This window comes from Sitophilus oryzae, unplaced genomic scaffold, assembly GCF_002938485.1.
Source record: "Sitophilus oryzae breed Bouriz unplaced genomic scaffold, Soryzae_2.0 scaffold_85_pilon_pilon, whole genome shotgun sequence".
NCBI lineage: Eukaryota > Metazoa > Arthropoda > Insecta > Coleoptera > Curculionidae > Sitophilus > Sitophilus oryzae.
In genome coordinates, this window is record NW_022147483.1 from 484,425 (window position 1) to 511,900 (window position 27,476).

Below are 27,476 nucleotides of genomic sequence, written 5' to 3' on the forward strand. Positions count from 1 at the left end.
TACGTTCGGCCCTCGTATTAAACACACCAGCGCCAATTTGTCGACTGGTGGCCGTTGTGGGAACTTCGCGACACAGGTACGCCATCTATGAGTAAATAGTCGAAGTACTATATAATAAATTACAGAGTTCTTTATTGAACATGTGCGCCATCTGTGAGATAGTAGTCGAAGTATCAAATTGCAGAAATCTGCAAATTTGTTTGCGTTTAGTGCGCTATCTCTGGGTTAGTAGTTGAACTTTATACTAATTTTTTATAGATATTTGTCACTGTTTATCTGTAATACAGATCCCTTTAATAAAATCAATTTCGTGTTTATTCAGCGCCATCTATTGATGAACAAATCTACTAAACATTTTTTAATTTAAGAATTATTTGTTTTCGATAGGAGAAACTAAAATAAATACTCGTTAAGGTATATTATTGTTAATTACCCTCGCTTTTCCCGTTTCGGGCGTTGTCTGTGCTATATTTCTTTCAGTTCGAAACAGGTAGATAAAGAAGGGAATACATGTGCGGGTGGATTGTCAGGTTTTGTCTGAATATCAGCTGTTTTCCCAGAATTTCAGCTTGTTTTTTGACAGATCTCTGGTCCCGATGCCAGGTGCAAGGCTGTTATTCATTTTCTAAGGTAATTATTTGGATTATTGATAGTATTTTTATTTGTCGGGCAAGTAGAATTATTTCTGAATAATATAACGTGATTTCGGTTAAGTTTTTTAATGAAAAACAGTGTAGTTTTCCTAGTTTTTGTACGGGACTTCCGAACCGTATATTGGCCATAGTTTTTTGTGTTTTTTTTTCTTGATTTACCATACAATTTACTTAATACCGCCTGTATTTGGCTCTTTTGTTCCATCAACCATCGCTTTAAAGCGTCTTTTTAAGGAACATTTAAATTTATAGCTGTTTTTCTTCAAAATCAATTCACCTAATCATGACAGGTCCTTAAAAATGTCTGAACTTTAATTACTATATAATACAACGGTTTTGCTGTAGATATTCTTGTAGAAGAAGCCTAATTACAAATTATTAATACATTTTTCATTTTCAGGTATTCTTTGTTTAGGTTACCGTCATCCCCAAACCGAAAGATGACTTTTCTCAGTCTTAAAACCTACCAAATCCAGTTCCAACCACGTTTCTAAACGCTCAAACGACTTTTTTTGTTTTTTGTCTCTTTGGTTTCTCCTATCAAAATTTTTTCGCCATGTCGCACCATCAAAACCAGGAATCCCTGTTCGAAAAACTCGAATCCAACGACAAAAAACTGGCCGAAGACACCAAGTACAGTATATGGGAACAGTTTTCCAAAAGTAAGTAATCTATTGTGTATTTGAACTCTTTAAAACTGAAGTATTTTACGAATTTTAGCTCAGGAACCTTACGTTATACATGGTCTATACGAGTACTACTTAAGCACAAGCTCAGTGAGATGTATAGAGATAATAATTGCTTTAAAAGAACCACACCAGCAATTTTTATTTGACAGGTATGTACATATTAAATTCTCTCTAAATAAAAACTGGATAAAAAAAACATTTTTTTTTGTAGATTATTGGACTCAATCAGGAACCCGAAAACGGAATTGACCATTAAGGTACAGGCTTTTACACTTTTGGGGCATATAGCCCGCAGTCAGCCGTCGTGGCTGTACAAAATACAGGACCATCCTTTGTTCAGGGAGATTTTAAAATTTTTAACTGTAAGTTTTTGACAAAAACATTGGACCACCCTGTATATATTTATAAATTCAAACTTCTAGACTGAAACAGAGCTATTGCCCCTAATAAGTGCCCTACTAGTATTAATAATTTTCCTACCAATGTTTCCTACAGCGATTGGTGAACATTATTTGAATGATATATTTGAAATATTCAGGTAAAATATTATTGAACTCTATTTAATTGTTAATAATTCAAATAAATATTTTTTTAGGAGGTTGGCCGCCTGGAATTCTCACGTTCCAGGCAAGTTGGTCGAGGACCAAATGATTCATTTGCAGGTGGCATTGTACGCGCTGTTTTTACGATTATACGGAATGTTTCCTCAAAATTTCCTGTACTACCTTAGGAGCCAGTTCAAAGATAAAAACAATCCGGTGTTTTGTCACACAATCAAGGTAAATGTTTATTTTTTCTCGCCCAGTATCGATTAATATCTTTAAAAAATGTTTTTATCCTTTTTCTATTGAGTTTTTTATCTCTGAATCTTTTGTTGTGAATTGATACAAAGCCATCAGTAGTTTTTAGATAATAAACTATACCATTACTCTAAGAATATACTTACAAACCTTCTATAACTATAGAATGGTATTTAATTTTTGTTAAAAATGTATAAATAATTAAAAAAACAACTTTAAAACAGTATGAAGAAAGAATTAATTGGTATAATAAATTAAATATTTTTTTGCTTCTTTATTAAATATTTTTATAAAATAAAATTGTTTAATTTATGATGTAATATAAAATATAACATTGTGTAATGTTTCTTCATGTTTTTTTTATAAAAATGTTTTAATTTTGTAATACATAGTAATATAATAGTTCATATTAAAGAATAGTATTTTTCTGTTTGGGACTTGGTATGTAAATTATATTTTTCTTTATATATTTAGCCAATGATGGATACGGTAAAGATGCATCCATCTCTAGTGACTACCTCGAAAGAGAATGAAACAACAACAGAGAGGTAACAAAATTTCTGTCTTTTTTTATCTGTTTTCTGTCAAAATCCTTCCATCTTTCGCTGGACAGGCTTTAGTTTTTTTGGTTTTAGATGGAAAAAAATGAGCGTCCACGACGTTATAGTGGAGTGTGAACGATTCAGTTTGGACATTACAGATCGCTGCCCTCACGAGACCTGTCAAAATACCACAGAGTTCCGTTCCAGATCGGGTACCATGAACTCGGCCATTGTCGGTGGTAAGCTCAGACAAATAACATAAATACAATATGATAGAAAAAAAAGCAATGGCTATGAAATGAAGATCACTGTCATTTTATATGTAAAATTATATGGGGGGAATGTCATCGATCGTCATTTCCAAGCCAACTGGACGCCGTTTTTTTTTTTTTTTTTTTCAATCATACGGTATTATACATAAATCTCAATATACAGGGTCGCTTTTATGTATGGAAACGGTCGATTATTAGGTAAAACATACGAGGTACCGCAAAAAGTTAAATAAAAAAGTTTTAGGATTCTTAAATATCTATTAGCGAGCCATAAATTTATGTATACAGGGTCGTTCATAAAGTCGTGGCACATCAAAGTTTTATTTTTTTAACTAGAACCCTCTGTATATTATTACACATTTCAATTCTTCCTTCAATTCTAAGCAAAAATCGAAATACACACGATGTACCTCAAACCAAGCGTTTCCGAGTTATTGACTTTTGAAAATATCACTTAAACAATTCAATTTAATTAATTTCGATGTGTTTGGTTTGATTTAATGATGCCATTCTGCCGAAACTGTGATACTGTTGTAATGGGCTTTTAAATTCCTATTAGCTACTAGTAAATTTAAGTATACAGGGTCGGTCGTAAAGTTGTGTCACATCAAACTTTATTTTTTTAAATGAAACCTCCTGTATATAATTGTAATACACAATGTACATAAATTGAAGAATCGAAATGTTAAACGATAAATAATAATAAAAATAAATAAAAATAACTTAATGTCAAATATTATTAAGTAGAATGAGTGGGAGGGGGGTTAATCACTTCGACCTTACAGATCCATTGTGTCCCCCTTTCTTGAATCATAACTCATCATACAGTCCCAGGGCTTTGACAAAAGCCAGTATCTGGGACGGTTTTATAGAGGGTAGTTCTCCATCTCCAATATCAGTCGTACCAAAATTCATGGCACGAATGGTTGTCGTCTCGGCGCACTCAGTGATGAGGTGTACTGGTGTTTCACCATCTTCCCCACAGAATCTGCATTCGCCGTTTCTTCTTAGTTTCAATCTACTGAGGTGTTCATTGAGGAGACAGTGTCCTGTTAAAAACCCCGTGACAATCCGAAGATTGTTCTTACTCAGACCCAGGAAGATCTGTGATTTTCTTGGCCCTCAGAAACTTCTTCGAGTGTCCTAGACCATTGCAAGATTTCCATTCCAGGTTGCGGATGGAATCTTCCAAGTTCTTGAGTTCCGCCTTGAGTTGGTTACCACTTGGAAAGCAGAACGGTTCTGGTCCAGTTAGTGGACTGTTCGCTCCTTTCCTAGCTAGATTATTTGCTTTTTCATTGCCTTCTATCCCTTGGTGAGCAGGCACCCAGTGTAGGAGGACTTTGTTTTCTTTGCCTAATTTATTCAGCTTCTCTATGCATTCTTTGACCAATTTCGAATTGATTGATACTGAGTTGATCGCCTTTAATGCTGCTTGACTATCAGATAAGATGGCTATTTCTTGTTTCCGATAGTTCCTATCTAAGATAAGTTGTACGCATCTCTCGATAGCGTAGATTTCTGCCTGTAGGATACTAGGGTAAGTGCCCATTGGTTCGGAGTAATTAGCTCTCGGCCCAAACACTCCGATCCCTGTTCCCGTATTGGTTTTGGAAGCATCAGTATACCAAGTTATGGTATGGTCTTTTAACTGCTGGGCAAGCGTTTCGCTCTTCCAATCCTTCTTATTGCTCAATACTACATTGACATGTTTGTCAAAGTTGTACGTTCTTGGCATATCGTCCATTGGGAGTTGCAGAAGTGGTATTTCCTTTTGAGGGTGTTCCAAGCCCTGATCTGACAATTCTCCCAGTACTAATTCCGTTAGTGACCATTCTAATCATTGTCGCATTGGCATATCTACCAATGACAATGTGCAGTGGTGTTAGATCTAGAATGACCTCCATTGCTGCTGTTGGACAGGTTCTCATGGCTCCTGTGATGCACACACATGCTAGTCTCTGGACTTTGCATAGGTTTAGCCTTGCCGTCCGTTGCTCTAGTTTTGTGTACCAGGCAACTGCTCCATAAGTAATCATGGGTCTTACTATCATGGTATACATCCAGCGCAAAATGTACGGGAGCAGCCCCATCTATTTCCGGCCAGTCTTCTGCATATCATGAGAGCCTTTATGGCTTTGCTGGTAGTGTTCTTAATATGCCTGTTCCACAGGAGTTTACTGTCCAGGGTTATTCCCAGGTATTTAACTTCCTGGGTTGGCAGTATTTCCTTTCCATCTAGTTGGATTCTTTTCAAGTTTTTCAGACTTCGCCTTCTGGTGAATGGCACTATCGCGGTTTTGTCTGAGTTGATACTCAGCCCGACAGTCCTACACCTTCTAAAAAAAAATTCATTCTTCTAAATTATTAAGTATTACAGTTTCGGCAGAATGGCATCGTTAAATGAAACTGAACATATCGAAATTAATTAAATCAAATTGTTTAAGTGATATTTTCAAAAGTCAATAACTCGGAAACGCTTGGTTTGAGGTACATTGTGTGTATTTCGATTTTTGCTTAGAATTGAGGGAAAAACGAATGAATAAAGAAAAAATATGCAATAATATACAGGGGGTTCCATTTAAAAAACTGAAACTTTGATGTGCCACGACTTTATGACCGACCCTGTATAATTAAATTTATTACCCGCTAATAGATATTTATAAACCCTATAACTTTTATATTTAACTTTTTGCGGTACCTCCTATATTTTACCTAATAATCGGCCGTTGCTATACATAACAGCGACCCTGTATAATATATGTATAATACTGAAAAATAAATTTTATTTCATTTGTGTTTGTCTTAGAGTCTTCTTCGGCGTCTTATCACCAGCAGAACCTCAGGTCTTTGGCTTCTCTGCAAATGGCTGGTAACGATGGTACGTTTTTTTCTCCCAGTCAGGCCTACCAACTGCACCAGACGCCGCCCATCGTGGAGTCCCAGGCTACCAGTGTCCAACTGCGACACATTCAGGTAATCGAGGTAGGATTAGGTAAAAGTTTTTTTTATTTATTTTTAGTTGTGTTATGTTTCAATCGCATTTAATAAAAAAAAAAACAAGGAAGGAGTTTTTTATATTATTTTATTAAAATATAATATGAACGGGAAAAAAAACGGTGTCAGGGATGGCTATGAAATGAAGATTGCTGTCATTCTATATGTAAAATTATATGGGGAATGTCGTCGATGTTCATTTCCAAGCCAACTGGACACCATTTATTTTTCGATCTTACTGTAGTATTTGATTCCTTTCTTAAGTTCTTCTATTCAAAGAAAGCTAGAGAGTCAGAAAAATAAGTTAACCTAGAGAGGTTTGAAAATGGTTATCTTACAATTTGGCCACGTCTATCTAATTTAAAATATGTATAAGGCATTAAAATGAAAAAAAAAATTGTATTTTTATATATTTTTAGGGGCATTATAATAGAGGTTCGTACCCTTTGAGTCAAGAAGGGTCTCCGCCAGAGGCAGCCATTGAAGCCACCCCAGAAACAACGCCCATAAGGGTAAGTTTTTATTATTATTTATGATTATTATGGGTTACAAATCACTGCTTTTGGTTTGGCTGATCAAAGATCGTTTTTACTGATTCGTTTTTTTATGTTTTGTTTATTTTGTTTTTGTGGTTTTATGGGGATATCTTTTTAAAATCATAGAATACTTCAACTCTACAGCAGCGTAAAAATCGCTTGTATTTCTTCTGTTAATATTTAATAAAAACGTTTATTATAATTAGAAATCTCCCACAAAACTACTAGCATCTAAATTATCACCTCCATACCGGCCCCTCCCACTTTACCAGCCACAGCTTGCGCTTTCAGGACTTCAACACCACGCCCCTCGCTCTCACCACGCCCCCCACGACTAAAAGCAACGTTGCCAGAGCTCTCACGTCGTTCCGAACGAACGCTGCGGGTCATATAGTGAGCGGTACCCCAGCCAATAGCGTGCCGTCGTCTCCGATGAGGAAGGAACCGTCGCCCTTTGTGTTCCCGTCGAGCAGCGTGGTACTCATGGGTAGCAACGACAACGGGTACCTGGGGGAGTACAACAGTAGGGCCGGGTCGGCCTTCGCCAGGGCCGGAGGCGTGGCATTCGGTCAGCATTTGAGCTACAGGCTGAGCCAGGAGAGGGCGCAAATGCAGGTGAGTGTGTTGTTTGGCTTTGAAGATGAACCTTTGGGAATATTTTCACCGTCATCATTTTGGGCTTGTTTGTGATTCGTTTTGGGTGGGATATGATTTTCATTTAGCCTAGTGTATAGCTTAAGAATTTATTGCTCACTCTGAATTATTTTTATGACAATAAAAGTCCTTAGAATTATACTGCCGAATTTATAAAAAAAATATTTTTTTTATAAAACTATGTATTTTAGGTTAGCGAAAGTCCGGTTCAAGTTCTTAGTAAACCGCCTCCTTCGAGTCCTTTAAAAATAAAACACACAGACCTATCCATGCGCTTAAGAACCGAATCTCCTTCGGCTCAAGAGGACGAAGAAGTATGCGGTTACTCCAGCATTGCCAACAAGCACGATTACACCAAGAAAAGGCCTGCCAAGTCCAGCAATGATAACGTTTTACCAGATCTAGATGACTGTAAGTTTTTAAAATGCTTCGTTTCGGAGATACAGGGTGTAGGAATTTCATTTTTATTTCGATTATTTCCAAATAATTTTTGAAGTAACGTCAATATTTGGATGACAGTTGGTGTCTGAGAGTTTTTTGATATGATAAATTTGATTTTGATGTCAATATTGGTCCTACTTGTAGAGGGCGCCACCTACATACGTTTTAACTGGCTTGAAGACTAATAACTTTTCGTCTGTACCTGTATAAAACTACTGAGTTAAAAAATATACATTTACGACGTTTTTTTTTACGTAAAAAAGGTCTCTTTGTAAAAAACGCTACGAGTAATGGTACTGGAGATATTTGGAATCGAAATTATCAATGCCTGTCATCATCGACATAAATTAAACACGTTGCTTGTAAGGATTTTTACCAAGAGACATTTTTTACGTAAAGAATCATGGAAATGTATATTTTTTTACTCAGTAGTTTTATACAGGTACGGACAAAAAGTTATTACTCTTCAAAATAGTTAAAATACATATAGGTGGCGACCCCTACTAACAGGAGTCATATAGACATCAGAATCAAATTTCTCATGTCAAAAAACTCCCAAACGCCAATTTTCATTCAAATATTGGCGGTACTTCAGAAATTATTTTGAAAAAATCGAAATAAAAATGAACCTTTACACCCTGTATCTCCGAAACTATACTAAACTTCTATATCTAAGTTTAACCGTTTTTATCTAAGTTTACATTTACAGAGCATAAGTAAATCGTGCATTTTTCGGCATTGATTAATATTTTTATAAATTGAATTTGTCTGTCTTTTAGAAAAGGTTTCACTCTACCTAAATTAATATAATAATTAATTAAATGTTATACAGGGTGCTCATAAAGATACATTTAAAACAAACTACAGTGAAGAATGTTAGTAGGAGTAAATAAACAAGTATTTTTTTCTAGCTGATAACAACTTTAGCAATGAAATGGACCAAGGTTCTCCGTGCAGTGCTGGAGGTTTACACATGCCCAACTCCAAGTCCTTTACGAATTTCAAGAAGAGAATAAGACAGTTCAGCCATTCGAGTCAATACAACACTGAACCGGAACAGACGGAGCTTTCTACAGGAAGCAGTCCCGGAAATGGTAAGAGATAAATTGAAACAAACATATTAAAATATTATTAGTTTAAAAAATTATTTTTTTATGATAATTTTGGAGATGATCGTCTTTTTTCTTTGCAGGCGTGTTTTACTCTAGCAGTTCGACAGTTAGACGGGCCAATTCGTGCCCTGACATGAAGAAAAGTCCTCAGGCCCCTTTAAAAGACAACAAAAAGAAACCTTTTTACGAAACCGATGAAGAAACCGTGTCGGAGGACCAAGTTTCGAATACTTCGAACGGCGTCGATTCCAAGTTCACCAGGAAGCAGGTATGCAAATAAAATTTCTTTATTTTAATTTTTTTAAACTTTGTTCTTTGTTTAGAAGTTCCAGACTACTGATTGCCACACTCAAACGGAAGTATTCTGGCCCATGCCCTACGAACACTTGTTCCTGACCATATTTCCTTCCTTGAAAGAAGAAGCTAACGAAACCAAAGCTAGCCCTTCGCCGAGTCCGGCACCTGTGCCCTACCAATCCGTGGAACAGTACAAACCATCCCTCTACGACATTTTGGATAGGTAAGTTCATCTCAAATTATTTTTGTTTTGCTAACACACTTAAGTATCTTGTTAAACACTATGAACATTGATCCTATGTTAAGGGAAATTGCCTCTTAATATCAAAACGTTTAATATTAGTCAGTAGCTCAGTCCTAATTTTATTCAAAACATGTAAAAATATGATGTAGGATAAACTAAATAATTTGTAGTTTTATTTTACCTTGTCAATAAATGTTGGTAGTTATTAAAATTGTTATAAAAACGTATAATTCTAATAAAAACAATAAGTTATAATAATTATTTATTAACACAAACATCCGATACGTTACTGAAGCATGCAAATCAAATTGACGTATCTAAATTCTTTCACATCTAATCTTTGACAAGTAGTAAATAAAAGAGAAAATTACCTCTAGAAGTCTAGAACAAGCTTTAAAAAATACCTCTTCAAAGAACAATGCCTTAAAACATGAATTTTCCATTTTTTCCTATACTATAAAGAAAATTAGGGATAAAACTCAATAAAAACCACTTTTAGGAAAAAACGATATGTGTTTGTTGATAATTAACATCAGATAAACAAACTAGAATAAAAATGCCCTGAAGAAAAGTAATAGAAACAATTTTACAAGACTTGGTGCATCAGCTTCGTATACTATGAAGAAAATTAGAGATAAACTCAATGAAAACCACTTTTAGAAAAAAACGATATGTGTTTCTTGATAATTAACATCAGATAAACAAACTAGAATAAAAATGCCCTGAAGAAAAGTAATAGAAACAATTTTACAAGACTTGGTGCATCAGCTTCGTATACTATGAAGAAAATTAGAGATAAACCCAATGAAAACCACTTTTAGAAAAAAAGATATGTGTTTCTTGATAATTAACATCAGATAAACAAACTAGAATAAAAATGCCCTGAAGAAAAGTAATAGAAACAATTTTACAAGACTTGGTGCATCAGCTTCGTATGCTATAAAGAAAATTAGAGATAAAACTCAATAAAAACCACTTTTAGCAAAAACGACATGTGTTTTTTGATAATTACCATCAGATAAACGTATTGGAATAAAAAAGGCCGGAAGAAAAATAATAGAAACAATTTTACAAGACCTGGTGCATCAGCTTCGTATACTATGAAGAAAATTAGAGATAAACGACATGAATATAGGGATAGCATTATACCTTAATATTGTTATTCAACGCGTCAATTTATATTTATTTATCAGTGATATTTGATATACTTAAAGATATTTAAACATATATTTTTTTGATGCATTTAAAGAGAGAATTTCTTTTCAGATATATCGAAAACTGTGTTGCCACATCGGACACAGGTCTACTGAAAAATCAGCTGCAGTTGCTACACCAGCAGCTGCTGTTCGAGCGGCACAGGAGGGAAACGCACGCCTACAGAAACAGGAGGTTGCTGTCCGATGCCAAGAGCACCAGGTTGCTGAAGGAATACAATTCTGCACTGGTAACTTTTATAGCATTTTTTTTTGGAACGCTGTATAGAAAAATAAAGGCATTTTCTTTCAGAGGGACCAAGTTCAGCTCGAACAAAAAGAAATAGACGATCTCAGGCGGCAATTAGAAGAGTTTAGACTAAATTCTCTAGGTGAACATAGGCAACTGAGTAACGACATAGGGTTTTTGCAGGATAAGGTAGTAAAAAACAGCGTAACATTGAATTTTTTTGTTAAATGTAGAATTTTCAGTGCAAATCTCTGACTGAAGAAAACGATTTGTTGAACGAGAAGGTGAAACGTTTAGAATCCGAATACACCGATTGCAAAATTAATTGCAGTACTTTGGATAAGAGAAGACAGCAAGCTGAGGCAGCACTTTTAGACGCTTTGGCTGAAGTCAAGGTAAATGTAGTACAGTATGATCGAAAAAAAAACGGCGTCAAAGACGGCTGGGAAATAACAATCGATGGTAATTTTGGCGAGGTCAAGCCCTAGACCTCATTTAATTAGCCAAAAACTATTTTTTACGAGCAAAAAAAATTTTAGGCGTAAAAAACTATTTCTTGCAAAAACCAAATAGTTTTTTACGCGTAAAAAATAGCTTTATACCTGTAAAATAGTTTTTATGCGTATAAAACCACTTTTTAACTAAATAGTTTTTTACGTGTAACAAGTAGTTGAATAACTTGTAAAAAATAGTTTTTCTCGTGTAACAAATAGTTTTTTAATCGTAAAAAATATTTTTTTACGATTAACAAATAGTTTTATACGCGTAAAAATAGTTTTTTACGTGTAACAAATAGTTTTTTGAATGTAAATTTTTGTACTATTTTTTACTCTTATAAAACAATTTTTTGCGAGTAAAAAAATATTTTTATGCGTATAAAACTGTTTTTTACGCGTATTAAACTATTTTTACACGTAAAAATTATTTTTACACGCAAAAAACTATTTTTTAAGCGTATTAAACTATATATGGCATCCAAAAAAACATTTTTTACGAGCAAAAAAAATTTTTTAGGCGTAAAAAACTATTTCTTGCAAAAACCAAATAGTTTTTTACGCGTAAAAAATAGCTTTATACCTGTAAAATAGTTTTTATGCGTATAAAACCACTTTTTAACTATAAATAGTTTTTTACGTGTAACAAGTAGTTGAATAACTTGTAAAAAATAGTTTTTTAATTGTAAAAAATAGTTTTTTACGATTAACAAATAGTTTTATACGCTTAAAAATAGTTTTTTACGTGTAACAAATAGTTCTTTGAATGTAAATTTTTGTACTATTTTTTACCCTTATAAAACTATTTTTTACGAGTAAAAAAATATTTTTATGCGTATAAAACTGTTTTTTACGCGTATTAAACTATTTGTTACACGTAAAAAACTATTTTTACACGCAAAAAACTATTTTTTAAGCGTATTAAACTATTTATTGCATCCAAAAAAAACATTTTTTACGAGTAAAAAAACTATTTACATATCGTCAATGGCTTCAAAAATTTTGATTGCAAATTATAAGAGGGTTCAGATTTTATAAACAAATAGAGACTTTAATTCTTTATTGAACGGATAAAACTGTACTTTAATATCTCTTTTAATTTTAGAGATAAAGTTTTTTAAAGCTAACAAATGAATGAAATTTAAAGTCAGCAAGAGTTGGTGGTAAATTAAATGATTTAAAATATAATAATGCGTTCACTGAGAGTTTCAGATGCTATTTTATTACTTCATAATAAATAATAATACTGTAAAAAAGTATACGGTCCAAAAAAATCAATATTCCTGACAAAATGGCCAAGGCGCTTATTTAAAAAAGCTTGGTAAATAAAAATTCTATGAAAAAAATATAATTTCTCAAAAACTAATTTATATAGCGGTGCCGTCTTGATTACATATTAAAACTAGAACAGTAGTATAAATTGTCACACCCAAAAAACAATTTTTTACCAGTAAAAAAATATTTTTGCGCGTATAAAACTATTTCTTATGCGTATGAAACTATTTGTTACACGTAAAAAAAACTATTTGGTACACACAAAAAACTATTTTTACGTTTTGATAAAAGAGTTGCAATTTAAATTTTAGTTTGCGAAAGAACAGGCAATGGCGGGCGAACAAGTAAAACAAGAACTGCAGAGGGTCAACAGGGAACTGCTTTTAATAGGCGAACTGCACGTTAAATATAAGGAAAGGTTGGACCGATTGAGCACTTTGAGACAGTGTGAAGAAGAAGTGAGGCAAATTAAAGACAGTTACAAGGAGGAACTAAAAGGTAAGATATAAATTAATATTGTATATAGTCTCTGCAGTGGCAAAATCACTAGGTCCCTGCAACGGCAAAATCACCAGGTCCCTGCAGTGGGAAAATCACTAGGTCCCTGCAGTGACAAAATCACCAGGTCCCTGCAGTGGCACAATCACTAGGTCTCTGCATTGGTAAAATCACCACGTCCCTGCAGTGGACCCACTAAAAAACTATTTTTTACACTTACACATAACTATACTTTAATATATCTTTTAATATTAGAGATAAAGTGCTTTAAAGCTAACAAATGATGAATAAAATTTACAATCGGCATGAGTTAGTGGCAAACTAAATGATTTAAAGTATAATAATGCTTTTAATAATGGATAACTGACAGTTTCAGATGCTATTTTATTACTTTATAATAAACAATAATATTGTAACAAAGTACAGTCCAAAAAAATCAATATTCCTGACAAAATGGTGAAGGCGCTTATTTAAAAAAGCTGGGTAAATAAAAATTGTGTGAAAAAATATAATTTCTCAAAAACAATAAATTAATATCTTAACAATAATTTTATATATTATATCTTATCTTTATTATATTATAATTTCTATTTTGTAGCGATGAATCATACAATCGAATTAAAATCTGCTGCGGTAGAGGCGTACAAAATGAAAGCCATAGAGATGGAGCATCTGCTTCAAGCCAAAGACGAGGTGATATCCGCACAAAAAAGGACTTTATCATCTTACAATGAGAATGAGGAAGCTTTACTGGAGGTATTACGATATTTTATTAATAATAAATACTAAATAAATGATATTAAAAATAGTAAGCTTTTCGTGCACACTGTACAGGGTGGTCCGAACTGTATTCCGGAAACTTCGGCAAATTTGGAAAAAATCGAAACAAATTATTAAACTTCTACACCCTGTATCTCCGAAACTAAACATTTTAGGACATTCACTTATACGAACTTTTTTACTTATTTTTATCTGCCGAATATGCCGCCGAAGTTTCCGGAATACAATCCGGACCACCCTGTATACGTCATAATTTTCATTTTTTTCAGTCTATCCAGAGCAAGTACGAGACGCAGCTCTCCGTGAATTGCGTGCTGGAGGAGAAAATCCTGGAGTTGAAGCAGAAGCTGGAGGCGGAAACGGCCCGGAGAAAAATGAACTCCCCCGACACTTCGAGCTGCCACGAGGTGCAGGCTACCACGACGGCCGGTCTTAGCCCTCACTCGTCGCCGTTGTCCGCCTCGCTGGCGTCCTCGGCGGGCAGTACCACCGGGCCCAGATAAGGCGCAGCCGAGCCGAGAATGAAAACCGACTGATTTTCCACTATTGTTTTAGACTAGTTAGTTATAAGCGAAAAAGATCTTCGATAAGGTTCGTGGAATTGAAAAAGAAATCGTTAAAAATAATTTTTACTCGATTTTTTTAACGAACGTATTAAGAAGAAAGACGAAAAAATGAAACCTCATTGTGTAAGTCGTAAACTTGGACTATTTAATGCCTGGACACTTTCTGTGATCTGTATTTTGTAGCCAACATAGAATTTTATATGAGTTGCCTGTTTTTTTAAATATTTTTATTAATTTACAAAGAAATCAATCTTCTTTGTTGTCTTACTCTCTTTTTAACGCAAGCAGGTTATGTTGGCTTTGTACTAAAGACTTCAGAAAAGTGTCTAGTTGTTCTATGGTCTAAGGTCTTAAAATATATAAGTATTGAACCTGGATTTTATGTTTAAGCTACAGACTCGTGCAACACTTTACTTGAAACAATTTTAGATATACAGGGTGTTCACGTATATTTTAGGCAATAACAATTATTTCTTTAAAAAATCTTCCGTAATTTAAACTTTGTTCTGAAACTAATATTTAGGGAAGTAAGTAGCTATTGGTTAAAATGCATATAAACACTCTGTACATAATAATTGTCCATAACATTTTATTATAAATACATATTAATTACAATGGATAAAGGCATTCCGTTTTGTATATGCCGTAAAAAAATAATTATTTACTATTTTATGTACTGTTTTCACCGAAAACTTCCCTAAATAGAAACAAATTAAATGCGACAAATTTTTGTGTTTGTTCTTCGATAAGATATTATTAATTAAGGTGAAAACAGACATAAGGGAGTAAAACTATTTTTTGGTGCAGCTTTTTTCATGTTATTTTTATCTATAACAAAATTGTCCAATCACTGTACAAATCTAAGAAGTGTCAGATTGTTGATCTTTGACAAAGTATGTTGCTATGGCTATTATATTGTATTGTTAAAGAAACTGACTTAAAGTCATTTTTAATAAATGTGTTTAAATATTGAATAGTTGTTTTATTTATTCTAATTTTTGCATTAGTTCTGAACTAATATAGTTCCAAACTATTTTAGTTCAGAACTATATTAGTTCAATTAACAGAACTGTTTAGTTCAACTAACAGAACTATTTTAGTTCAGAAATATATTAGTTGGATTAACATAACTATTTTAGTTCAATCAACAGAACTATATTAGTTCAACTAACAGAACTATTTTTAGTTCAGAAATAAATTAGTTCTGAACTGTTTTAGTTCAACTAACAGAACTATTTTAGTTCAGAAGTATATTAGTTCAATTAACAGAAATATATCAGTTCAACTAACAGAACTATTTTAGTTCAATCAACAGAACTATATTAGTTCAACTAACAGAACTATTTTAGTTCAATCAACAGAAATATATTAATTCCGAATTCTTATAGTTCAATTAGCAGAACTATTTTAGTTCAGAACTATATTAGTTCAATTAACAGAACTATATTAGTTCAATAAATACCAAAAATCGTTTGTAAAGAGAATTTATTCAATAAAAAAATCTACAATTAATAACATGGTACACTTAAAACAATCATTTCACTGGCACAAACTGAAGAAGTCTTTTAATTTTTCTTAGCATAGCTTCCACAAAGCTCTTATCCGACTCCGATCGATCCTGGAACAAAGAAAAAATATATTTGTATTAATATTTATGTAAAGATTGCCTCTAATTTATTTATTTATTTACTAAACTTACCTGTGCAGTCTCCAAGAGCTGTTTGCTGAAACTGTCATTGAACAAAGACACCAGACCTTGTTTTAAGTTACTAATAACTTCAGTAGAAACCTTCCATGTCACTTCAGAGGAAGTTGGTAATGTTGCTAGAATAAACAAAATAAAATTAAAGCAATCTAAATAAAATTATATTACAAATCTTACCATCTATGCTACTTAAACTGGAATCGGGATGGATGTATCCAAAATGCCGGGGTTTTGGAATGGCTCTCAACATGTAGTAGTCCAAATGGCACCAGATGAGATACAGGGCGTTTTCGATAATAAACGCGCAATAATCCATTTCTTTTTTCTGTAACAATTAATTAAATATGTCTCAAAAAGTTATAACTACAAAAAAAAGAGTAATACAAACCTTTTTCTCTAGTCTGTCAGATATAACTTCGTAGGCTTTCTCTCTTTTAACAATTAGGTCACAGAGATCCAGAGAATCGTCTATAAAAATCTTTAGATCCACCGAATTCATTTGAGGCACTTCTTTGATTTTTCTCTCCAGTAGGTCAAATGTACCTTTCTCTTGATGCTGGTAGCCTACTGTACTTATTAACTGTTGAACTATTACACCTAAAAATGTACATTATTTGTCAGTATAGATGCAAAAATATTGTTTTTATTAGTCAAAACTATTGTTAAAAATAAATTGACAGAGCCAAAAAAAATCGATATTCTTGACAAAATGGTGAAGGCGTTTATTTAAAAAACTAGTTAAAAATTTTATTAAAAAATAATTTCTCAAAAACTAATTGATATAGCGGTACCCTCTTGACTGCATATTAAAACTAGAACAATATAATAAATGCAAAAAAAATCATGAATGGCTTCAAAAATTTTGATTGCAATGTTTAAGAGGACTCAAATTTTACAAACAGGTAGAGAATTTAATTCTCTGTCGAACGGATAAAACTGTACTTTAATATATCTTTTAATTTTAAAGATGAAGTGCTTTAAAGCTAACAAATGATGCATACAATTTAGAATCAGCACTAGTTAGAGGTAAATTACATGATTTAAAGTAAAACAATGCTTATAATAATATATAATTGATAGTTTCGGATGCTATATTATTATTTTATAATAAATAATAGCACTGTAACAAAGTATACAGCCCAATAAAATCAACGAAGGCGCTTATTTCAAAAAATTGATAAATACAAAAATATAATAATAATTCTATAAAAAACATTACTTCTTAAAAACTAATTAATATAACAAAGTGCCGCCTTGATTGCATATATGAGAGTACTTTATTATTTATAAAATACTGTAAAAGGTAATGCAATATCTAAAATTATTTTTTTTGTTTAAATGAATTTTCGGTCTCAAAAAAGAAAAAATATATTTAACTTATTAAAGCTTTTCCTCGTCTTTGCCTACTGTGATAAGGTTTTTATCTTTTCATATAACGCAATCAAACGCAATGATTACCTAAATTTGGTTCTTGTTCGTTGACGTTTCCTATGGACCTTCCGTGGAAAGTGTGCAGTTTGGAATCGGTCAAAGCAGGATAAAAAACCACTCCCACTCCTCCATGCTCGATATCGTGATTAGCCACGATATTTCTAGCGTAGCACAGCAAGTTAGCAGCTGTTTGCATAGCGTACAGCAATCTCTCGGACGTCTGGAACGAATTCTTCTCGAAAATGTTGTTGCTGAGCAGCCGTTTCACTCGGTCCTCGCTCAACACGAATTTTTGCATCAAATTCAACATCAGCTTCTGTATCCGGAACAGCTGGGCTCTGTTGCTTTGGACTATGTTCGGATTTTCCAGAACGTTGATCAGATTGTTATTGGCAGTTCGAGATAAGACCGATGTGAGTAACGCCAATTCTTTTAAGGACGTTGGTGACAGTTCTGCATGTCCAGATCTAAATCATAAAAGGTTGTATCCAAGTGGTATCCAAAAAATATCTAGTTATAGTTAAACTATAGTCTCATGATACTGAGACTTTAAACTATTTTTTTTTCTTAGAAAACAATAATTACCTCAAAATTAATTCTACGACATTCAAATTGCTGAGCAAGAAGTACATTATTTGGACCACCGCAGACTGATTCTCAGTACCTAGCGTGGTTAGAATGGCATTACATATATCCAAGGTGGGCATGAATATTTGCAAGTACTGTTGCTCCACCGGCGGAATGAAGTCCTCGAAGACGTCCTCGCCCTGCCACACCTTCGATATTTCCGGGTGGTACCCGAAAACGGACATATTACTGAAAACGCCCAGTAGTTTTTGTTCCAGGATCATTTCCGCACCCATTCTTGAACCTAAAAATGTTTAAAAAACGTTTTATTTTCCTTAAAAACCCATCTAAGAACTTCAAAAAGTGAAGCTTAGGTTTAAAAAAGATTTTTTGTTAATAGTTTTATCCAAAACTACTCCAAAAAACTTAAAAAGTCTGAAATTATTAAGGAAGTAGTGTTCAAACCATAGAACATAAAACAACTAGACCCTGCAAAGCACTTATTTAGATGTAGTCGAGATTAAACACAATGTTTGAAACTTATTTTTTGTTAAGAACGATATATCAGTAAAAAGAATTCAGAATTTACTCTATCTTCTAATCTTAACTTTAATATTAATCTTAGAATCTTAAAAATACCAAAATTACTAAAAAAATAGTTTTCAAACCATAGACATAGGACAACTAGATCCACAATCCCCACATTGATGTGTTAAATGGGAATCTTTATACAAATTTGTTCTAAAAACTTTAGGTTTCAAGTTAGATCTCAAATAAATATGTTTTTAGATGTTATATAAATAAAAAAAATGAATTTTTACCTGCTAATCTTGTCACAAGAAGCATTTTTGCTAAATACAGGTACATGGGCTTGATTGTCTCAGCTCCGGGCTCAAGCATGGTCCTGAGATCCTTATCGCTATCCAGGATACTTTGGATAATGTGCTTCAAGTATCCTTTGCCAGAAAGATAGATTATGAACTGGACATTTCCTGTCATCGTCATCAGATGACTGTATGATGACATTGCAAGAATTTTGCATATTTCCTGGCCTAAAATTTTCGCAGTATGATTTTATAACTTAAAAGAAATATATTTTTATCTTTAATAAATCTAATTACCTCCAATACAGTCGTGGCAAAGAACGTCCATCAGTTTTTCACCGAAATTCACTATAATGTCGTTGGAAAACTTCAAGTGTTTTTCTGTTTCCTCGATGTTGTAAGTAGACCCGTCCAATCTACTAATGTACATACTGTTATTTGTGACCGCTATGTCTTCATGCGACGGTTCTACGTTGGTAAGTTGCAAAAACGTCACTAGGGCAGCGTACAGGTTGATCCTGAGTTCACCATCGATCACGTCAGAGGTCAGGATCCATTCTACCAAGTTCTCTAATATTTGTTTCAAAGAACTGTAAGAAAAAAATATATACACACCTAAAAACAAAACATTTTTAAAGGAAACTTACCCAAAATAATAAGTGATCACGTTAAAAGAAGGCGAGTCCGAATCCAAATTCACCTTCTTAAACTTCTCCTCCCTGAAGTAGTACCTTTTTATGTTATCAATCATCAAAAGTACCGAGCCAGACAGCAACCTCGCAACTTCGGGAAGCAGCTGAGCTTTGGTGGCTTTGCCCAAGACGCCCAGGAGCAGGGTGATGCTCAGTACTTGCTGTTCGGTGGGATTCAGTACCTCCAAAGGCATAAAACTGACCAGGACTTCGGCCAGTTGCCTCCAAGCGTCCACTAGGTCGATTACGGACGAACAAGATTCGGTTCTCTTGTTCAGATTTAAGGCGTGTTTCAAGACTTTTGGGATTTCCTGATTGATAGCCTGGATTTGTCCGATAGCTGCGGTACCTTAAATTTTATTTAAAAAGTGTGAAAAACTTCTTATAAAGCTGTTTTCGAAATATTATTTTATATAGGAATGAAAAAATACAGTATAAATTGTTTTTGTGCCCTGATGTGACGTAAAAAAATAGTTATGTTGGCTACAAGATTAGGGATAAAAAGGTGTGTCTATTGATAAAACAGTCTAAGAATTTTTAAATACTATTTTAAACTGGAAGTAAGTAAATAAAATAAAAATGTTTCTGCCCTGATGTGACGTCAAAATATGAGTTATGTTGGCTACAAGATTAGGGATAAAAAGGTGTGTCTATTGATAAAACAGTCTAAGAATTTCAAAATAATATTTCATATTGAAAGAAAGAATACAATAAAAAAAATCTGCCCTGATGTGACGGCAAAATATGAGTTATTTTCGCTACAAAGTTAGGAATTAAAAAGGCGTATCTATTGATGATATTAGATAATAGAATAAAAAATACTGTTGAGATAAAAATAATATTTCTACCCTGATGTGACGTCAAAATATGAGTTATATTGGCTACATGATTAGCGATAAAAAGCAGTATCTATTAATGATATAGTCTAAGGATTTCAAAATACTGTTCTAGAACAAACAAAAACGATAAAAATATGTTCTGCCCTGGTATGATGTCTAAATACGAGTTATATTGGCTACACGAATAGTGATAAGAAAGCGTATCTATTAATGGTATAGTCTAAGGTTTCAAAAATACTATTTTAAATTAGAAGAAAAAATCTACATTGATATCACGTTAGAACAAAAAATAAACGGTATATATTTTCTACCCTGATGTAACGTCAAAATATGTTGGTTACAAGATTAGTAATAATACAAATTAGGCTATAAAATACGTATCTATTAATTAATATAGTCTAAGATTAATTCAAAAATTCGAATACCTTGTAGATTCTTCAATTCGTCGTACAGAATCTGATGCAACTTCTTCAAATCGATCAATTTCAAGTTGGATTTGGCCCGACACTGTTGCAAAATCTGATTCAGAGCGTTGTTATCGAAAAACTCCCAGGTCGGAAGCTCGATCGGCGGCACTTTGAACTCAAAATACTCCAAAAAGCTCGTCATGAAGTTGTTCAACTTCACCTCGTCCGGCGTTATGATCCTCGTTTCCAAAAAGTTCTTTTGCACCAACGAGAACATGTCTTCCTGACCATCGTCCTCGGCGGGGATGTTAATCAGAAAACTGGTCAGCAACTTGAGGTAGGTCACTTGCTTGCTGTTGCTGGTCACTTTCAGTTCGATTGCGAGGGTTTTCATCAGCCATGAGACCTGATTTACACCAGTTAAATCTGTAGAAAATGTAGTCATTTAGTTACAGTATAAATTTTATTTTAATTGTAAAAAGATGTGACTTTTTGTGCTAAAGCTTATCCCAGCTTCTGTAAGCTACAGTCTGTGTCCATCCAACAATCGAAAAAAAAATGGCGTCAAAAAAGGGAAATGACAATCCTGATCATTTTGGCGAGAGAATTAATTTTATTCATCATTTGTTAGCTTTAAAGCACCTTATCTCTATAATTAAAAGAGATATTACGATAAAAGAGATAAAGTACAGTTTTATCCCGTTCAATAGAGAATTAAAGTTTCTATCTGTTTGTAAAATTTGAGCCCTCTTAAAATTTGCAATCAAAATTTTTTAAATCTTTGATAACTTTTTTTGCATTTATTATATTGTTCTGGTTTTAATATGTAGTCAAGACGACTCTATATTAATTAATTTTTGAGAAATATTTTTTTTTCATAGAATTTTTATTTGCCAATCTTTTTTAAATAAGCACCTTCGCCATTTTGTCAGGAATATTGTCGCCGTTTTTTATATCATACGTTAGTTCAAATGTACCGATACAAAAACTCGACAAAAACCGACTTAAAAACTGCATTTTCTCACCTTTATCTAAATTTCTTCTCGCCTCCTTCAAGTGGTTCTTAAAAAACGTCTTGTTCAGCCTCAAGAACCTCAAAACCGGACCACTGGTACGATAATTGGCGGAGAGCAAGTACAGCAAATGGTATCCGGATTCTACAAGATCTGCCGGAGCGGATTCCATCACCGTCGAGATCACAGTGTCCAACAGAGACAGCAATGCGTGCAAGCAAGTTCTCGGAAAGTTCATAACGCCTGGATACTGAAACTCTGTTTTCGAAATGTCTCTCTTCAAATCGAAACCCATGAGGAAATGGGTTAAATTCGGCGTGTTGTAATTCAAACACTGCTTTAATAACCTAAAAAAATCAGTAGTTCAAACGTACCAAAATAATAAATTTTGTAAAAACCAGATTACTAACCTTAAAATTTCCTTTTTCGTGGCATTGATGGTTTCCTTATCGTCGTTATTCGAGTCCAGACATTCGAAAAATCCGCTTTTAATGACTTGCTGGGATTCATCAGTGGAAAGAAGAATGTTCATGAATTGGGTGTGACCAACGGCCGAGCTAGTGATGTGGATGAGAATTTTCACAGCCACCAAGCTATGCTTCGGCAAATACTGTTGGTAGGTCACGTATTTTGCGATGTTGATACAGTGGTCCGGTTTTCCCGACTTCCTGTTGATCGTTAGAAGAAGTTTTCCGATGCTGGTCAAGATTAAACTCGCAGAAGACATGGCTAAAGTACTGTAAAAAAATTAAATACATTTTTGTTTTGTTTATATCATTGAATAGAAAGACTAAGCAAAGATAAAGTAAGATTCAGACAAACAAGAAATAATATACTGTTGCGGACCCGTGTGGACTCGACCTAACCTAACTATATGTCCCGCCCTCAGATGACCTTAACATCGCATTAAAGAATAGACACCGTAATGATTCATTCGTTCGAGAAGAATCGAGTCCCACTGGAATAGACTAGTACATACGAGAACATTCGAAAACCTTCTCTATGCACCTAACAATCTGTGGACTATTCTAGATTTCTTTTGCTGTAGGTATAAAAGCCGGCGGCTGTGGCCTAGAGAGGGCAGTTATAAATAAACAGTACAGTTGACGCGCTAAAGTTCAAAATAAATTCTTAGTTATAAATCGTTTGTAAATAGTTCTATAAGTCTTTTATTGTTATTGTTTTTGTTAATTAGTGTTAAATAAATAGTGTTTAAATAAATTGTGACTTTCTATCCACACGGAACCGACGAAAAACGTAACAATACTTTCATTAGTCTTTTTGTCTTAATGGTGCATACCTGAAAAACTTTGACTGCAATACCAAGGCCCTGTGGACGATATTCAGACAAGTTAAAGAGCAGTCTTTGACTTTTTCCTGGCCGGGGAATGACACATAAGCGTCAAAGTAACGACTACCATCGTCAATGATGTCCAAAATGACGTTTAAAACTTCAGTTTTGTTGTTGAGCTGCAACATCAAGTGGTAACCAGGAGGACTATTGAATTCTGTGAAGAATCCGGAATGCTGCGGAAAATCCGTCACCTGTCAAAAGAAAGTATAAGATGTTGTTGGCTACACGATTAGCGATAAAAGGCGTATCTATTGATGATATAGTCTAAGAATTTCAAAGTACTATTTTATACTGGAAGAAAAAAATAAAAATATTCCTGCCCCGATGTGACGTCAAAATATGAGGCGTATCTACTGACGACATAGTCTAAGAATTTCAAGATATTATTTTATACTGGAAGACAACAAATATTCTTGCCCTGATGTAACGTCAAAATATGAGTTATGTTGGCTATAAGATTAAGGATAAAAAGGCGTATCTATTAATAAAACAGTCAAAGAATTTCTAAATACTATTTTAAATTGGAAGAAATTAAAATAAAAATATTTCTGCCCTGATGTGACGTTAAAGTGTGAGTTATGTTGGCTACACGAATAGCGACAAGAAGGCGTGTCTATTAACGATATAGTCTAAGGTTTCAAAAATACTATTTTATATTAGAAGAAAAAATCTACCTTGATATCAGGTTAGAACAAAAAATAAACGATATATTATGTCTATTTTCCACCATGATGTAACGTCGAAGTATGAGTTATGTTGGTTACAAGATTAGCAATAAAAGGCGTATCTACTGACAACATAGTTTAAGAATTTCAAAACATTAATTTATACTGGAAGAAAAAATATTCTTGCCCTAATGTAGCATTAAAATATGAGTTATGTTGGCTACAAGATTAGGGATAAAAAGGCGTATCTATTGAAGACACAGTCTAAGAATTTCAAATTATGTATTATTTTATACTGGAAGAAAAAAAATAAAACATTCCCACCCTGATGTGACGTCACAATATCAGTTACATATGTTGGCTACGAGATTATGGATAAAATTACGAATCTATTGATGATATAGTCTAAGAATTTTTAAAACAAATATTTGAACATTTATTTCTTGTAAATAAAAAAAATAGTTATATCGAGAATTCTTTTTTAGAAACTTTTACCTTTGGATCATACTGCATCAAAAACTTCTCAAACAACTTCAAACAGAGCGAGGCAACGTCCCATTTCTCCTCGGAATTCCTATACGACCTCGAATTGTATTTTAAAAACACCGAATTGATGATGAACGACAGATAGGGATCGAAACCCGGCTTTCTCGGTCCCGCACCCAAAGTTCTCGGTATTCCAAAGTTGGTCAAAGTATCCAGGAGCTTCAACAGAGCCCTGGTTAATGGATACTCTTCCATTCGGGATTCGATCTCTTCCAGTTCAGTTTGGATACCCCTGGATACAGAAAAAAATAGTAATAAAATATTTTTATAGAAAAAATTAGTTATTAGTTACCTTGGTGCATAACTGGATGTGGTGGGGATGGTAACTAAAATTTGGGAAGCTTCCAAATTCTCCCACATTTGACTGGCGTTTTCACTGGATTTTGACAGCGATGACAGTGTGAGGAGTAGGTCGGATTTGAGCGGTATGGGGACAGAACAGCTTATTAAACCTACGGTAAAATTAATTTTTTCTTGTAACAAAAAGTTAAGTATAAAAAAATTATTTTCAAAATAAACTGTTGTCTATTAACCTATTAATAGATGTTTTTTTATTATAAAAGATGTTCTTAAGCCTGTTCTGTTCTAAGAGAAAAACTTGTTATGAATGTGGATGTCCTAAACATTTTAACTTTTGAGGTACAGAAAAGACCTTAAATTGACTTGATCAATATTATTTAAAATATATTTATTTAATTTTCTGACAAATGTATTATTAAAATAAATTCTTACCTAGAAGAATGGTTAAAGGTGACCATCCAGGATGTTCACAGAGTGCCAATCTCGAAAACTCATCATGCTCAGCCACAGTTCGTATCAAAAGCAAAACCGCGTGCAAACCGTCCAATTCCTGGGGACTGACCCCCTTATGATACCCCGATCGACTTCTATAAACCGTATCAGCCTGAGCTGGAGCCTCTTGCCTCAAATTGTTGTAGTACTGAGCGAAAGACATAAAGAAATGGTCCCAGCTCAGCGTCTGAGACAGGTGCACCCCTAAATTTCCAGTAATTATTATAAAAATAAACCATTTTAATCCTATATGAACAAACCTGACTGTTTAAGCATGTTGAAACAGTGTCTTGCTGTTTGAGGCGATGTAGACAATCCGCAAAGCATTTTTATGAAAGGCACAAAAAGTGTGGAGGGCAACATATCACCTACAATAAAAAAAATATATATAAAAAATAAAATTTCAGTTTTTTTTTCTTCAAATTACCAGCAAATCTTATAAATTTGAATAAAGACACTGCTCTTGAGGGGGCCCTCAAATTCGACGTCTGATTCGGCGTGATATCTAGTGGACTCCACCATGCCAAAGTGTAGTCTGGGTCTTGTATATTGTTTGAGTAAAATTTTGCAATGCACAGAAGTAAATAGTCAAAATACCTTTAAAAAAAATTCAGTAAAAAGAATTAAAAAAAATAAACAAAATAACAACGTACCTTGGTAAATTTGCTGGAGCCTCTAAGCCCTCTCTGGTATAAAACTGCAAAGTTCTCGATACCTCGTTAGCCTTCATTCTCAAATCTTTTACTTTAGGATACATATAAACAATAAAATCTGTGATTAAGTAATGCAATCTTTTATACAAAAATTGTTCCTTATATAAGGTCTGATTGTCTAGAAAAATATTATGTAGAAAAGTAAAAACGTTCATTTCAATGGCCGTATCCACTAAGGTATCTTCCTTATTTATAGCTTCTTGATAGAGGTAGTTTTGTGGTACTACTCTTAAAGAAGCTAGGCACACAGACAGGCCAAAAGTTGAAAGTGCTTGTAAACCTTAAGAGAAAAAAAGATTAGAAATATTGAAAATAATTGTGTTAATTTAAGGTACCTTTAGAGACCCAGGCAGGTTTGTTAGGGAGAAACTCATTAACAACAGCTCCAATATAATTTGGATCTGATAAAATAGGTAAAAGCTGTACAGCTTCTTCCCCATCTTCTCTTGAATGCAACACACTTAAATCAAAGGCTGACAGTAAGGCAATCTGAGAATTTTATACAAAAAGTAAAACTGATATCCTATTAAAAATTAAATCACCCTACCTGTAGATACAAATTAACATCATCAATAACACCTGAAGCTTCAGATTCAATCTTAACCTCCCTCAAGTAGTTTATCAAAGCTAGTGTTGGATCTTTTGGAAGGCCGCACTGTGTGGACCAGGAAAAAACAATGTCTGCCAAGATGCTTCTTATATCGTTAAATAAGTCCATGACTTGCCTTTTGTGTTTTGCACCTCCCAGTGCTAGGTTCTGTTGCAATTTTTCAATTTCTTTGCTCAAGTCTAACGTTCTCAACAACTCAAATATTCTGTTGAATAGACCTCCTTCGACTAGCTTGTCTGTGTAGTCTGTTACAAACCTACCAAGTTCGGGTTTAACATTTACAGTCCATTGGATGCCACTTCTAGCTTGTACCAGGTATAATAAGGTAGTTAAAAGGGCTTTTTTACCATCGTAGTATAATAATATCGCTACCAAACCCCTAGGTAAGCCCGGGTAATAAGGCATTTGAATTTGAGCTGTGCAAAGTAAATCTAAAGCTACAAACTCGTTTATATCAAACATATCGGATATAATAACTGTTTCCTGGTATAGTTCTTTAGATAGAACTTGGTGACCGATTCCTTTAACGTTAATACCCTCTACCATGCCCTTCTTGAGGTCTTCTCGGTTTTTGGCATTTTTAGGCTAAAATACATTAGGTTTATTTCGTTAAATACTATAAAGAGATGCTGAAAATAACATACCGGATTCTGTAACAAGGAAAAGAAGCTTTGCTTGTGCCTTCTTAAAATATTCTCAAAGTCTGCTGAAGGTAGATCATAACCAGGACTCTGATTTAAATATTTCCACACGACGCCTTTGAGCTCTTTATAGGAATTCCACAAATCCTCCGAAGAATTCACAGCCATGATTCTACTTTTTACCAACTAGTCTGATTCTTTATTTATATTATTTATAATTCTTTTCACAATAAATGTGTTCACAAAACACTAAACATTCAAAAACAACAAAATACCGGTAATGACAAATGTCAAAACTGTCATATGATTATTTGATTGACGTACAGTAGGTGCCACACAAATAATAACAATATCGATAGTCCATAAAAATATATCGATATATCT

General features: G+C 33.7%; 2 protein-coding genes across 5 annotated transcripts; one reads left to right on the forward strand and one right to left on the reverse strand.

The window, feature by feature from the left end:
* Nucleotides 1–386: 386 nt before the first annotated feature.
* LOC115890065 (hamartin) lies at nt 387–15,256 on the forward strand. Of its 4 annotated transcripts, none has more exons than XM_030910188.1 (21): nt 387–630; nt 1,054–1,315; nt 1,374–1,491; nt 1,554–1,704; nt 1,765–1,880; nt 1,938–2,121; nt 2,617–2,690; nt 2,778–2,923; nt 5,766–5,941; nt 6,373–6,465; nt 6,781–7,104; nt 7,335–7,554; nt 8,496–8,678; nt 8,777–8,964; nt 9,020–9,216; nt 10,504–10,681; nt 10,744–10,869; nt 10,923–11,075; nt 12,761–12,947; nt 13,546–13,703; nt 13,997–15,256. In XM_030910188.1, exons 2-21 carry the CDS (start codon nt 1,210–1,212, stop codon nt 14,228–14,230), a joined length of 3,312 nt encoding a protein of 1,103 aa, XP_030766048.1. In that variant the 5' UTR covers nt 387–630; nt 1,054–1,209; the 3' UTR covers nt 14,231–15,256. The 4 variants fall into 4 exon arrangements, with proteins under 4 accessions (XP_030766048.1, XP_030766049.1, XP_030766050.1 ...); XM_030910189.1 differs by having other exon boundaries at nt 388–630; nt 5,766–5,932; nt 13,997–15,255; XM_030910190.1 differs by lacking the exon at nt 6,781–7,104 and having other exon boundaries at nt 388–630; nt 13,997–15,255.
* Nucleotides 15,257–15,761: 505 nt separating this feature from the next.
* On the reverse strand, nt 15,762–27,364 carry LOC115890131 (nuclear pore complex protein Nup205). The gene is made up of 22 exons (XM_030910281.1): nt 27,096–27,364; nt 26,389–27,036; nt 26,177–26,330; nt 25,782–26,121; nt 25,556–25,725; nt 25,389–25,496; nt 25,069–25,332; nt 24,629–24,788; nt 24,286–24,568; nt 23,072–23,316; nt 22,182–22,508; nt 21,784–22,118; nt 20,777–21,184; nt 19,468–19,861; nt 19,118–19,410; nt 18,818–19,048; nt 18,015–18,300; nt 17,457–17,896; nt 16,387–16,595; nt 16,176–16,323; nt 15,993–16,117; nt 15,762–15,911 (listed from the first exon to the last, which is right to left on the reverse strand). The coding sequence occupies exons 1-22, from the start codon at nt 27,258–27,260 to the stop codon at nt 15,828–15,830; spliced, it is 5,817 nt and encodes a 1,938-aa protein (XP_030766141.1). The 5' UTR covers nt 27,261–27,364; the 3' UTR covers nt 15,762–15,827.
* Between the last annotated feature and the right edge of the window lie 112 nt (nt 27,365–27,476).